The sequence below is a fragment of the Chiroxiphia lanceolata genome, chromosome 11, assembly GCF_009829145.1.
Source record: "Chiroxiphia lanceolata isolate bChiLan1 chromosome 11, bChiLan1.pri, whole genome shotgun sequence".
In the NCBI taxonomy this organism is placed as follows: domain Eukaryota; kingdom Metazoa; phylum Chordata; class Aves; order Passeriformes; family Pipridae; genus Chiroxiphia; species Chiroxiphia lanceolata.
In genome coordinates, this window is record NC_045647.1 from 10,546,463 (window position 1) to 10,561,307 (window position 14,845).

Below are 14,845 nucleotides of genomic sequence, written 5' to 3' on the forward strand. Positions count from 1 at the left end.
ATTGCTTTCAAATCACTGCATGAAGTGTTGTTCCTGTCCTAATACTCTGAGCATACAGGTGAAATTTAAACCACTGATACGCTTTCCTGTACAGGAAGAGAGATCCCAAGACATTATCTCAAAGGAAAACTCACTGAGGATGTATTGTTGTTTTATCAATAATTATTTTTATTTTTGTGACCTGACCTTCATAACTTAACCCTTTTAAACTTAAAGATGTATTAAACCACAGCAGAAAGAAAAAATGCTTTGCTTCCTTTCCTTTAAGGAATTTGTCTCCATCATAATCCAGGTATTTTTAGGTCCCTATGTAAATATGCAGCTGTATCATTTCTGTATCATATGTGTATTTGTACATCCACGTATACACACACAACTAATCCACTTCTCTTTCTGTCCTAATGCATTTTTCTCTAATGCTAATTTAATCCTATCCACTGCTTGTTAACTATTAAATCAGGGAATGCAATGAATGAATGGACTGTTCTGGATAGATAAGAATTCCTAAACAGCATCTCTGATTTTTAATGATGCAATATTAAGTAATATTAGGAGAATAATTCAGATTCCTATGTTGATACTATCCAAGGATGTTGTAATTTCACTATTGTCCTGCCTAGAAAGGCAGTGTTTCATCCTCAAAACAAGCATCCAGCATATCTCAATCCGCCCACCTCTTCCTTTTTCTCTTACTTTTCTTTTGTTTGCAAAACTAATACACTTTTTTCTTGTAAGGATGTATGAACCTGTACATCCTGTAAGTCTTTGGAAGGAGACTGAACTGTAAAGCTGTTTATTGCAGGGAATAAGAAGCTTTTATATATATTGACTAACACAAATTCCTTGTAAAAACCCAATCTAAACCAAAAATTTTATTTGTTTATTTTTTATTTTTTTTTTAACAAACAGAGCTGATTTCTATCCCATTTCCCCTTGTTAAATTTAGGATAAATTGTTTCAGAATGGCAATATTGATTTATTTTGCTTACCTGCTTCCCCATGGCCAGAAATAAAATATTCCAAGAAAACAATCAGCATGATGCCTTTATGCTGCATGGTTGTCAGCAAAATATTTGTCCTCAGTGAAGCAAAAAAAGACCCGCAGTAATCTACAGGTTTGGTGCTTGCATGGCTTTTCTCTATTTTCTTTCTTTCTTTCTGCTCACCTTCCTCTCAGTGTAGGGGTCAAGGCTGCTGTCTCATTCTTCTTGTTCTCCTTTAGGTCCAGAGGTGGTTTGGCTTTTTTCAGGGCTCAGATGCCTTCTGGGTGTCACCCATACATTGCTTCCAATAAATAAATAAATAACAAAGCTTTTCTGTGCCTTTACCCCTCTCCATGCAGCGGGCAGGGGACGTTCACATCCCTGACGCAGCGCCTCGGATGCACCATCGAGGGCTGATGCGAGGCGGAGAGCTCTGCTCGGTCCGGTCCTTGGCGCTTCTTTGGATGCTATTTCGAAACTTTCATTCCTGCTCCTTGCTTTTGGTGGAGCTTCGGTTTGACTGTGCCTGGGTTCACCCTGGCAACCTTCCCTACCTCCCCGCACCTCCCGCAGGCTGCTGCTACCCCGGGTAGCGAGGGGGTCCCGGCAGCCTGAACCCTGCTTTGTTAGGAGGTGCCCCCCAGTACCTTCTCTCCCTTTGCTCCCTGCAGCAGAGGGTCATAAGAAGAGCAGAGTTGGCTTTGCTCCCTGAGAGATGATGAGAAGCAAGTGCTTTCCTGGCTCTTCTCCCTTTTTATTTTGGTTTGTTTTATTTTATTTTATTTCCCTCCTCCCTCCGCTGTCACGGAAGCCGCTTCTCCCCCACCTCCAAGGGATTTGCTTCACACAGCGAGCGCCAGGGGAGTGGAAAACAAACCCAACGCCAGCTCGCCGGGGCCGGTGCCCGGGCAATCCCCGGCCGTCTCTGCTGCTGGACCGGCTCCTGACCGCGACGCGGGGGCTGCGGATCTCAGGGAGGGGCAGCGGGCAGGCGTGGGCAGGGGCTGCTCTCCCGGGATGGAGGTGCAATGCCCAGTGCCCAGGCGAGAGGGGGAAAGAGAGAGGGGGCTGGAGAATCCTTCCTTCCTGCTGCTACAGCAAGGCTTAGGGTGGGGGGGTCCTGCCCTCCCGAGGGCGGGTTAGTTATCTGCAAGTTTTGTCGCTGCCTCCCTTCAGCCTCTAGGACATCTCTCGGTCCTAACCGGACAGTTCTCTGGTCCTGTCTGCCTGCAAAGGGGATTATTAAAACGTGTGATCTTCTTCCTGGGCTTTATATGTGCCTTTTTTTTTTTTTTTTTTTTTTTTAGGTCCGTTCCGCACCTCCTCTTGGGCCGGGCTGGTGCTGGTTGGGCTCAGTCGCGGGTGTTGTTTTTCCAGCCGCATCCTCCCCTCCAGCAGCCCGTGTGTGTCCGTGTGTTTCTGTGCGCGTCCTCGTCCGTCTGTCCCTGCAGCACCCTCTGCCAGCCCGCCCGGCACATGACACCTGCCCCGAGCCCCGGGGACACGGCCCTCGCACCCCCGGGCCTGGGGAGAGAGGGTGGCCGGGTTCAGGTAAAGCTCCCGTGGTGTACAAGCGGGCACACGCACCAGCTTCATTCCATAACCACTGGCAGGAGCTGGGACAAGCCAGGCAGCGAGGGGACTTGTGACTGCCTGGAGAAGCTGGGATGTCTGCACTGGTAGAATCCCTGAAGCTGAACTCAGTAACTCCAACACAAAGCTCTCGGGGACTCAGAGAGACTCCATCATGTAGTGATGAGGGGGTGAAAGTGTTCAGCCCTAGGAAACAAATATTAATTCAGGGTGTACGTTCCCACTTCTTCATTCTCTCTTTCCTCAGGTTTCTCATCAATATAACGCCAATAACTTCTGCTCCATGTCACAGAGGAAACAGGTCTGAGGGGAGTCCAATGCAAATGGGGTTATTCTTGTGCTCATGTGTGTGCAGGATCAGACCTTAGAGGGATTTGAAGAATGTAGGTCATACAAAGAAGAAAAAGGAAAGATTTATTTCCCTTTGGGGTGGGAATGTTTATACAAGACAGGGTTATTTAGCTAGGTTTTGGTGTAGAATTTTTTTACTTCACTCTTATCTTTCTTTTCTTTTTTGGCATGTTTTTAACATGAAAACCAAACAGAAAACTTTGAAATATGGAGGCTTTTCCCTCTCCTTTTTGTCTTTGCCTTTTGTTTGAAAGCAGCTAAAATACTGTTTAATTACAAAACAAAATTCTCCTGCTGTAAATGACAGTATCCTTCAGAGGGTCTGAGTCTGCTCTGTGCTCATTTCCCCTGGGATGTTATGAATTCTTTCAACTCGAGCATCTTCAGTGGGAGCTGGGGATGTGCAGGATGTCCCAGAGCTAAAGCGGATCTGACATTAATGAGAGGCTGTCATTTAATAATTGTGCTTTGTTGTCATTGCTCGTTGATTGCTGCCTTTGTGGGGAAATGCTGTATTTTTTTATTTGCAGGTTTTAGCCTCATTCCTAACTGAAATGCTTTTCCCAGTTAATTTCACAAGGCTTAAATTGTGGCACTTGTAGTTTAATAGATGTAATAGAGGTCAAGAAGCTGCTGTGTAATTTAAACAACAACCTAAAATAGAGAGCAAAGTTCATGTTGCACTGGTAAGTGGAAAATCAAAGTTAAGTACATTCATTTACCTGTGATGCCTGTATGGCAGTACCATAAGACTTTCTAGTTGTTGACTGTAGGGCATAAAACTGACATAGAATGGAAAGCCTTCGTTCTTCCAATTACTGACTGTCTTGAGGAACCCACTACCAGTGCTAATGAGTACATTTCCAGTGTAATGCTGCGAAAATCCATTCATGCCTGTGAGCTAAGAAGACTTAACACCTAAGGGGAAAATTTTGCTGTTATCATTGACTACTGCTATTGTCTAGAAGACAAATTGATGAGATCTGAGGTACAGCCCATACTCGAGGTGTCAAACAGAGAATGCCCATCTTAGCTGGACAATGTGTATGAACAGTGGTGTGAATAACAATTATTAACTTCAGTTAGTTCCTAAACTATAGTAATGTAAATATACGATCATTGAGGTCTCAGGCAAGGTTCATGCTCCAGTCCATGACTCTCACTGGGACACTGGGGGAGTTGGATATTTTGGAAAGGGACTGAGTTTGCTCTAGTGACAATTGACAAAGCGCTCAGAGAGTAAACGGCAAAACTGTGAATCATTCATTTTGGGTGAGGAGGGAAGAGCCAATGGCATGACAGAGAGGGGGGAGGTGTGTCATCTGTACCACCTGCCCTCTATGCTTGACAGCCCTGTTTGCAAAAGCCAGAGGACAGGCTGTCCTCTTTGGGATCACCCTGGAGTGGTGGTGCATTTGAATCACTGAGCATCTTGCTTGCCTGCACCTTCCTTGTACCTCCTGTTCCTTGCACCTCTCCAGTTTGCCTTGCCTTTCTTCCTCGTATTTCCTCAGCAATGACCAGCTTGAAGGAAATCTGCCGTGGCCTTCCTCTAAACCCTTTGCCTGAAAACAAAGGTCGGAGAAAAGGAATACCCCATGCACCCGTGAGAACCCCCAATCTCACTGCTCAGGAGAAAAAGGTAACTAGAGATTTCACAGGGCCTCACTTCTCTTTCTTTCAGATAAATGCAGGTTGGGACAGCAGACCTGTTTGTCTCAAAAGCTTTTCTGAGCATACACCCAGCTTTCTAGCAAATGTATTTCCTTGGTGTTATATAATTCATTGTGTAATGGGACAAAGTACTGGATTGCTCTTCTGCTTGTTTCCTTTCTTCCTCCTCCAGAATAAGCAGGTTGATATGGAAGAGATTTGCTGCACAACAGCTTCCATGACTTTAAATGGCTAAACAAGAGGCATTAGACTTCGGTGCTGTCAATCCAGCATTGTCCCTTGAAGATGAAATTCCGAATGCTGTTGCAAAAGCACTGCATATGTATGGGAATGATAGCTAACCCCTCCGATACAATAAACATCACAGGTGATCAGCACCATGGTAGCAGCTACACATCTGCATATTTGCATAAAATATCCGAAGATGATCTATTTTAATCAGTAGTCTGGGCATCCTACAATTTAGGCAAGTTTGTAAGGAGTTAAGTTGATTATTTGTCTTTAGTTGCGTAATTATTTTCCTGTCTCTTTTTGTTTGAATACTCTACGTACACAGTAAAGTAACCATTGCATTATTTCATGTTTGAGACTAAAAAAAATCATCAGCAGAAAATAATAGTCAATGGGTAGAGATCCTTAGGAATTTGTGTGGGAGAGAATAAGGTGGGTTCCTTAGTTTCAAAGTCTGTGCTTCATCACATGTAACATCACTTACACTGTGACATTCTGGTCAGAACACAGAAGCTCCTTCCCCACTAACAAGTTGCTCACTACTTCCTTGCCTTCGTGGGAGTTCCCCACTGGCATCAGCAGTCAAATTCTTTCTAAGTCCACTTCCACAAGCAGAGGAGAGTCTAGTCAAAGGGTAGAAAGAGCAACAGCTGTGAGATATCCAGCAAGGGTTCACTTCAATGTCAGAAGCATTCACGGCTGAGGCATCCTGTCTGTGCCTGGGACAGCCCAGACACGTGAAGTGTGGCTACTCGGTGTGCAGAGAGGGCTGTGGTGATGGCTGTTAAGATAAAGGAGTGGGGAGTGATTTTCGCTGCATGTCAGAATGTTGCCAATCATCTCTGTTTTATTCCTTGCTAAATCACTTTTCCCCAGAAGTCTGCTATAGCAGGAAGGAGTCCATGTTGCAGGAGAGGAGAAAGCATCTCTGAAAAGGATGCCAAACCTTACTCTTTATCCAGGGAGAGAAAGTTCTCACTTCCTATATAGAAACTGGAATACTTTCTTGCCTCCTTTAAATTTTAGAGAAAGATGGCAGTAGACTGATTTCCTGCCTCCAGTGTGCTGTGTAACATCCTTCTCTCACTGCTCCATCTTGCCTCCTACATGTGATAAGAGGTCATGTTAGTTGGATTTTTATTAGACTGTTGAAGGTTTTAAAGCTTCCTTTCTGATTTATTTTACAGTTAATCCTCCGCCTAAACTCTCAGCAGAGTTAGAGGCTCAGCTGGTATTTTTTTCATACCTGAAAAGTCAAACCTCTTTTTTTTAAAAAGGTGTTCCATGCTTAGAAAAGCATGTAGACAGAAAGATTGTCTGTCTACAAGGGTCTTTTTAAGTCTTGATACCAGCTTCCAGACTTTGTTGACAGTGTGTAATGCTGAGCATATTGCAAGACTTGTCTTTATCTATGACACTGTGTTCATTTTCTAATTTAAATATTCAGAGGAAGCTTTGACAGAAGTGAAGTTAATAATGCTCTGCTGATTTCCTTGGGATTTGTCCCTCTTTTCATATGCCTTCATTCCAGTTTTAGTCCTTGTTACAATAATAAACCTTACCACTGCCAATGTTTTATTTTCTTGGGCCTCCTCTTGTGGTTATAATAGAAATCCTGTAAGTGAGACTTATAAAGAACTGTGTGTTTTGGGACTTGCTGAAGAAGTATCTAATTCTTCCTATCATACCAACTTTAATCTTCTTGGATAAATCAAGCCATATCTCAGAACTGATTCTGATTATATGTTTCCTGAGTTCTCTTCCTTCAGCATTCTTTGCCTGAGGCCTGAAACAGCCACATCCTCTCTCTTTCCCTCCCTCCACAGCTCAGGAAACCCTAGCTTTCTGTTTCTCAGCATCTGTATCTTAATGTAAATATGCTACAAAGAAACTACTCTTAAAACCTATGCGTGGTGTGTCCTTTGCAGAACAAGGATGTTGCATGCTCATTACTCACTGACACCCCAATAAAGCTGGAGCAACTTGGGAAGAATGTTCTCAGTGTTGCTCAGGATTAGAAAAATGATCCACACAGCAATTCCCTTATGGATCTTCAAGTCATGTTACAGTCCCCAAAAACCCAGCAGAGTTATCTGTCACCTGATGCAGCATCACATGTGGTGGAGCACTAATGGGCCTTGATGACCTTGATGAGCCTCTCCTGAGGTCTCCACCCACACCTTCTGCTCATAGGCTTAGGGGCTCCATTTAAGCTCAGGCCTGGGTCTTTAGTCTGGGCTATGCTGGAGTTGTCCCTGTCCCTGTCCCTGTCCCTGTCCCTGTCCCTGTCCCTGTCCCTGTCCCAGGGTGTCCCTGTGCCCAGCCAGGGCTCTCACTGCTCTAGTCTCCAACCTGTGGGCTGACTCACCACTATGAACCTCTTTGGTGATCTCTGGGCTGTTTGTCTCTCTGATAACCATCGCCAGACCTGGTCCTGACTTGCACTCCTGGCTTGGCCTTGGAGCTGCACATGACCCAGTTCTTGCCTGATGACCTGGACTCCTGATGGAACCTGACTGCCATCCCTGGGCTGCCCTGCTCACCTCCCTCAGGTGGTACGAGGCTGGACCCTTGCTGGGGAGGTAGGTGCCTGTCCCACTGGCTGTGTTGGCTCTTCTTGGCTCCCTATCCCTTAGGGAGCAGCTTTGCTGCTTGGTAACATCTTAATATGATGAACTGAAAGCTGGAGCCTGGAAGGTCACTTAGCACCTGGAGTCGTTCTTCAGTTTTCTGATGAAGAAGCAGGATGTTTGACCTCTATGATTCCTTTACACATCCAGCAATGAGGCCAGGTTAAAAAGTTTATATATGATTTGGGAAGGTCAGCATACAAGCTCCTGTTTTGGAACATCTGGATGATAAAGAACTTGGTTAAACTTTCACAGCTTGTATGGCATTTACAGCAATGGCCAGTCAGGAATCTCCATGTTTACTTTCTAGCTGAGCTGATTGAAACTGGGACCCATTAGGAAGAGAAATAAGTGAAACGATCTTGCTTTCTGTCTAGAGGATAGTGCCACCTAAGATTCTGGGCCTGGATCTCCTCAGGCAGATGAGAGGTAGGAGGGGAACACCATCTCCATCGGTAAAGTGGCTAAGAAGAAAATCGTTGCAGAGTTAAGCTCATCACTTCCTCTCCTTATGCTTCCCTTTCCCTCAGTAAGCAGGGAGATTGCAAACCTTAATGTTTGAGTATCTCAAGAGTCTTAAACTGGAAGTTCTGATGATCTTCTTAGAAAATGGGAATGACTGACATTCCTTCTGAAGAGGCATTGGTTCTTCAAGAAATGCCAATTAACAAAGAGTCTGATTTACTTGATTTCTCAAGAGAACCCCCCAACAAAGATATTTTCAGCTGATCAATTGGAGTAGAATTTTGTGGATTGTTTTGACTATACTTTGTTGACACTGAGAGGTCTAAATATTGATTAAATAGCAGCAGAATCATGTTTTACTATATAAATGCCAGGGAATAAAAAAAAGACACCCTAATAGTGACTAGAGCTGAAATGCAAGAACCAAATGGTAGCTCCAGCTGGCAGATCTAAGAGGAAGATTTTGCATCTGGTGCTTACATTGCACTGAGCTGATTTAAATCAGTAACTCTGCAAATTCAGAGCAGCGTTTTTTTTTAAACTGCCTATCAGGCTCAGCAGTATAACTGCAATTAATATTTTTTAAGACATGAATGAACTCCAGACCCCATTTTTCAGAGGTACTGAGCACATGCAGCTTAAGCTTCTGTCAGTGGAAGCTATGAACAGAAAGAACACCTAATATAAAATGCACGATAATATGCAGAATGCAATATGTCAGTTATAGGTAAATCAATCCTACTTAAACAGTAGAATAATGTTTTTTTATGGTGCTTTAATGAAATGTATTGTCTTTCCAGAAAAGCATAATGAGCAGCCTATTTGAATTTGCTCCTTGAGTGCCCTTCTCAGGTTATTCAGTTTGACTCAATAATGAATATGTAGAATTCTTCCCCATGCACATGGCAATTGCCCTTTCATAAAGCAATCAGGCTTCATCTTTTTGAGTGCCCCAGCTCTTTTGTTGAGAGAGTGTTTCAGAATCTCTTATACTTAAATTCCTCTAATTCCGAGACTATACTTTTACAGGTAATTCACAGGTATTTATTCCTCTTCCAGTACTTTCCTGAAGCTCCTTCTTGCTTTGACATTTATCCTGCAGTAAGACAGCAATCAAATATCACCTTCATTCAGTTAAGCTTAACAAGTCATAGTCTTAGTCCTCTTTTACAAGATCTCTATTGTCTGTGCAAGGTGCCCTTCCCACCCTTCATGTAACATTCAAGTTCATGTTTCATTAATGTTTCCATCATCAAAATTCAGGCTGCTGCTAATGTGTAACACTAATAGGACAGAGGCTCAATCTAAGTGAATTTATTTGAAAATCATACCAGGTTTTTCTTGCTTGTATTTTTAGGGTGAAGAAAAATATTTGCCCATCAGTTTTGTTTTAATATGAATAATGTATTGATCAAAGATTGTGGGTGATCCTTGCCACACTGAAAACAAAAAACACATCCTTATAGTTCTGTGTAGTTCTCAAGGCAGCCAAAATACCAATCTTTGCCTTTTGGAAAACCAAGGGGTGCAGATGGTTTTATTTGTACTTTAGAAATTTTTTAGATCTAAAACCCCCTGTGATGGCTGCTCACCTCTGAGACTGACTTTGGAAATCCCTGTGCGTTTTGTTGTGGTGTGGGTGCAGCTTGGGTTTTTGTGCTTATTAATAACATGCCCTTGAAAAACCTGACTGGAGAAGAACAAAGTGGTATTAGAAGATAAAATTTGCATTTCCTCATCTGGTAAATAGGTTTTCCCCCATGATTCTCTGTGTGGATTTGTACATCTAACTTGTAAGGTTTTACTGGTCTGATCCTTAGCTGGTGTAAATCAGCTGATCTGTGAAGGTGAATGCCTGCTCAGTAGCAAGTGTGCCAACAAAAGCCTCTCTTAGTCTGAAGCATTTTAGATTTAGAGATATTGTTCTTTCAGGGTGCTCTAAGGTATGTGAGCCCAGTGTGCTCAAATGAAGGGGCTGGAGAGCTTCAGCCATAAGAGCCAGAGCACAGTCAGGGTGAGTGAGGAGTTCCATTACTGAGCTGAGGGCTTTACAGAGCTTTTTCAGGACTGCTTACCAGGGTGGATGGTGAGGATACCTGGACGGGGTAGTTGTTCTAGATGTCTGTACTACAGCCCATCCCTTCACTGCCTCCATAAGACCCTTGATAACTGAAGTGCAAACAGCAGGAGTCACAAACAGGGGTTATCTGTGCTCTCCTCAGCCCTCTCAAAAACTGAGCTGTTAGCAGACTTAGAAGCAAACCTGATCCATTTCTGTCCTTTCCACAGACATTAAAAGGAGTCTTTCTACTGTGCCTTTTGCAATTGGACATGTCTATCTCGTATTGGCCTCATTAGCCACCAGTGTGCTTGTAATAAATGTGGATAGAGCCTATCCCAAATCTTCGTTCACAAAGCCTAGCCATGAAAAATTGGCCTAATGAAGACGTGAAATTCCATATGATTTGTGAATCTTTTCAACTAAAAGTCATTTGGATGGTGTTGCCATTTGTCAGGGAACTTACAAGATCTTTGCATGAAACAGGCTATTTAAAGATGACAAAATCTTTGTTCTCTTTATGGTTTTAATCAAATGAAATACATAATATAGAGACATGACTTAACAGACTGTTGTAAAGATAATGATTTATTTATGGTTTCTTTCATCCAAAAGGACATACTGTACTTTACAAACCAAGACTAATGTCTTTGAAGGCAATAAGGAGTAAAAGCCACGTAGTATCATCTGCAGAATTTGAGTGCCTAGTAATCATTTTAGCTAATTTGGAAGTGATATATGTAGCATCAATAAAATAATGCAAACCACCACCCTCTGCAATACATTAGGGTGCTAAATGAAGTGAATCTTCAATAAAACTTAGCCCAAGAATGTCTTCATCTGGGAGCACGTCACAAAAATCTGGGCTAAGATCCCTTTTGAATGGAAAGTACAGTAGGGTCTTCAGTGTCTCTAAGGAGTTTAGAGTCTCACTTTTAAGGATTTCTGAATGATGATGTCCTTGATAGTTCAGTGCCCTCTAGCACTGTGAGACGGAATTCATCTGTGTCTGATATGGATAGGATTGAGCACTTCCCAAATCTCCAAGGTGTCTCCATGCAGATTTAGGGGCACAGGTGGGAAGAGGATGGTTACATGCTTACTGCAATTAATCTACAAGGAAAAACGCAGGTAGAAACGCTTCAGCAGGAAATTGGGAATGCAGCTCCCCTGGTGTGAGCTTGGCCTTTTGAATTGCATTGTCCTTGTGGTGGCTGTCAGGCTTCCAGCTGAGTCTGATTAAAGTTTGGGCCACCCACTTACCTCCATTTCTCTTTTACCTTGTTTTTTCTCTTTTTTCTTTTCCCTTTGGCAGCTGGCTTTGCGCAATGCCTTGCGTTATTTCCCACCTGAAGTGCAAAAGAAGCTGGCACCGGAATTTGCTGAAGAACTCAGGCTCCATGGCCATATCTACATGTACAGATTCTTCCCAGATATTGAGATGAGGTAAGGCCTGGATGGTTCACATTGTATTTGGCTGCCATTGTTTACCAGCTTTCACCTGTGGAACTGACCGTTAAATAGTGGAATTGCTGTGTCCTAATTCACCTCTTGTAGAATTTGTCCTACCATAACAATGAAGCTCATCATCTGATAATTCAGATGTTCTGTGCATTGCAGTGGTTTCATTTCCAGGGGAAGGCTACTAGATGTTTTGGGATGCTCCATGGGACTGATAGGGAAGCAGTGTGCATCCTTCTGGATAGGCTGTGGCAGGGCCAGGGCAGCCTCACTGCTGGAAAGCTCAGCACCACTCAACACAGGGAAGGGATTGAGAGAGGTTGTGTGCTTGGTAATTCCAGATTTACCACACACAGGGATCTCAAAGACTCTACCCCATGGCAAGTCTTGGTTTCTAGGGCAGATACCTCCAATCAGAAACTTGACAGAAAACTTGCAATCGTCCTGAGCTGCTGCAAGTCACATCTCAACTGAACCAGGAGGCAAAACCAGATGAGTGAATGGAGACCTGCTGTGAGTGCCTGGTTGGGTTATCTGTGCTCTCAGAGCGGAGAAGGCTTTCTGGGCACAAAAGCAAGAGAGTAAATTTTTTTTCCACTGGAACCTGTATGTGACCCTGGTTTGTAATATGCTGTGCCTGTTGGTCTTGGACCATCACTTCATTCTAGGTCTGCTGAGGCTAATGTTTGTGAAGCAGAACAGTTTTAGTGAGGGCTGCCAGGGGATAGTTGCTTTTTTTAGACTCTTTGATTTGTTTTTGCATCAACAGGGGCCTGGTTAATGTCTGTAGAGAAACCTGAATAAAGCAACTCTGATTTCCACACACATCCATGTTTCTATGCAGTCAATTTTAGCTTGGGACCAGATCCTGCAGAATTCTGCTAAGAGCAGGGCAACTGGAAGACTGTCTAAAAGATATTGCAGAGCTGGACTTCAGAGGACCCTAGTACTAAACTACAGATGATGACACCTTCCAAGTAGGCTTGGATGAGACAGTCCACCAGCTTGTTTCCAATAATGCTATCAGTGATTCTTTGATAGCTTCAAGTATTTCTTATTTGTGACCATTTCACTGAGCAATTTCTAATAGGTTATTGCAGTCTCAGGATAAGAAAATGCCTTTTGTTCTCTGTATTCTGGTAATATTTGATTTTTGTTGTGTATGTCCAGGGAATACAGCTGCATTTAACAGCCATAATTCCACGCCAGCACACTCAGCTGATAACTGAAAGTTGGGTTTCTTATGTTCTGAGCAATATTATGTGTAAATATGTCCTTTTGATGAATTGGTATCATTCCACAGAAATCCTGTTTTATCACATCAAGTTTAGAAAAGCAGAAATCACTAATAAAAAAAGCATTGCGGAAAAACTCAAAGGTTTGGCAATGAGTATAAGGCATTTGTTTTAGCATCCTGATGCAAAAAGCTAGAATACAATGAATGTGATCATGGGAAGAGCCCATTTGCTAAATCTGTAGAATATATGTTCCAGATCCTGGCTCGTGAGCTGGACAGCGGATGTCCGATTTTTTTGTTTGTAGTTGGCACTCCTTAGTTGAACCTTTTCAGTGTAACTGTCTTCCCTGCACAAAACAAGGGCCCAGCAACTGAAGATCTGTGGTCCAAAAAAAGGAAGATCTCTTAGAATCCATGGCAAATGATCCTAATCCACCTTTAGGAATTTCCAGCATCTGTAATGGTGGTGTTGCTTAGGGAAAAGGAAGGCGTAAAACTCTTCATGTGTGGTTATACTTTCTTTTGGTGTCACACCTTAGAGACCTCAGCACAATTGTACTAAGACCTGTGCAAACACAGCAAAGGAACAGTCCCTGCCCTGAACAGCTACAGTACAAATCCCAGAGCAGAAGTTTTAGGGCAATTTCATATGACAAACAGATGGTGGAGGATAACAATGAGATGATTGCAGCACATTAGTGCCAGGAAACCTGACTTGGAATATATTTGTATTTCCCATGCCTCACCTCTCAACTTTCTAGATGAAGTGTATCCTAGTAAAAAGGTCCATATTTCTCCTAACTAGTTCAGTTTTTGAGAGCTTCTTTGAGCCTGAAACTCAAGCCTTAGATAGTATCTTAAATAAAAAGGGTTGATGAGCCTGAAGGCAATTTCCATTGCTGCTGTTTCCCTTGGCATTGCAGGATTTAGCTGCTTGGCCTTGGCCTCTGTATTAGAGGCCAGTTCCATCAACTCCTCCCCCCCAAAAAAAAATCTAGGTAAAAAGCCATGAGTTCTTGGCCACCATATTTATCAATTATGATTAGCAAATGATAAGTTGATTAAAATTTATTGGTTTTGTTTAGTTCTGATAATAGTTAAAATGTGATTTACCTGTTAAGGTACATATGTAATTCCAGATCTGCACTTTGTTTTTTTTTTTTCTTTCTTTCCCCCCTTCCCTTCTGAATAAAAGCCTGCAACTTAAACAAGTTTGAATATCCCTGGCATGCAGGGATATATCTGTGGTGTTTGTTGTGAGTTGGAGTGTTTCTTCTAAATTTTTGTGACTACCCTTTCAGAGCATACCCCATAGGAGAATATCCTTGCAAGACCAAATCAGCTGCTGCCATTATGTTGATGATCATGAATAATCTGGATCCCTCAGTGGCTCAGGTAAGGGGCAGTGAAAGGGAGCTGGATTCATAGAGCAGCAGCAAATCTGCGAGATACTTCCTGTATGTGCTGTCACATAAATACTAAAAAAATTAGACATACAGGAGCTCAGCTCATGGTACAGTGCTTCTACAACTTACCCTGAAAAATTAGTGCTGATGCTTCCTGTATCTTTGGAAGCTCATCCCTCAGGGACAGATAGGGGATCACAGGACCAAAGCACCACTCAGCGTAAGGTACCTTGTTGCAAATGGCAGGGGAGAGGCCATGCAGCTGTGCCCTGCTGGTCTTAAACTCCTCCAAGCTATGAATGCCAGTGGCAACCAAACCACGAGCTCACACGTTCCCTCTTTAGTGAGTTTATAGAGCTGCTTGTCTGATACAGAAACTGCAATCGAGGAATCACTTTGTAACATCCTGCATCCAAAATACTGTTGTTACAGTAATAAACACCTAATTTTGAAAAATAATACTCTTTTTTTTTCTTAATTTACCACTTTCATGATGTTACTTTCTGATTTCAAGAACCTAGAGGGTTTTGATGCAATAAACTCTAGAAAAGATTTATTACTGAGATGACAAAAATAGCTCAGAGATACAGTGAGAGGTTTTAGAAAAGTGCTTGCCTGATTGTTAAATTGTCTTTTTCAGTTTCCTCAGGAGCTTGTCACTTATGGAGGAAACGGGCAGGTCTTCAGCAACTGGGCACAGGTAGGACAGTGCTGGTTTTGCAGCTTGCTTAGTAAAACCAGTTTCACCCTCCCCC

General features: G+C 42.9%; 2 protein-coding genes across 2 annotated transcripts in view; one reads left to right on the forward strand and one right to left on the reverse strand.

Moving 5' to 3' along the window:
• LOC116792495 (netrin-4-like) overlaps positions 1 to 1,919 on the reverse strand; it is a 48,064-nt gene extending 46,145 nt beyond the window's left edge. The window contains exon 1 of the mRNA XM_032699474.1: positions 990 to 1,919. Coding sequence (XP_032555365.1) covers positions 990 to 1,056 — 67 coding nt within the window. The 5' untranslated portion in view covers positions 1,057 to 1,919. The remainder of the gene's footprint in view (positions 1 to 989) is intronic.
• A 2,351-nt stretch (positions 1,920 to 4,270) lies between these two features.
• UROC1 (urocanate hydratase 1) overlaps positions 4,271 to 14,845 on the forward strand; it is a 41,502-nt gene continuing 30,927 nt past the window's right edge. Inside the window, exons 1-4 of the mRNA XM_032698978.1 lie at positions 4,271 to 4,569; positions 11,302 to 11,432; positions 13,986 to 14,079; positions 14,731 to 14,790. Of these exons, the coding sequence (XP_032554869.1) occupies positions 4,444 to 4,569; positions 11,302 to 11,432; positions 13,986 to 14,079; positions 14,731 to 14,790 (411 nt within the window). The 5' untranslated portion in view covers positions 4,271 to 4,443. The remainder of the gene's footprint in view (positions 4,570 to 11,301; positions 11,433 to 13,985; positions 14,080 to 14,730; positions 14,791 to 14,845) is intronic.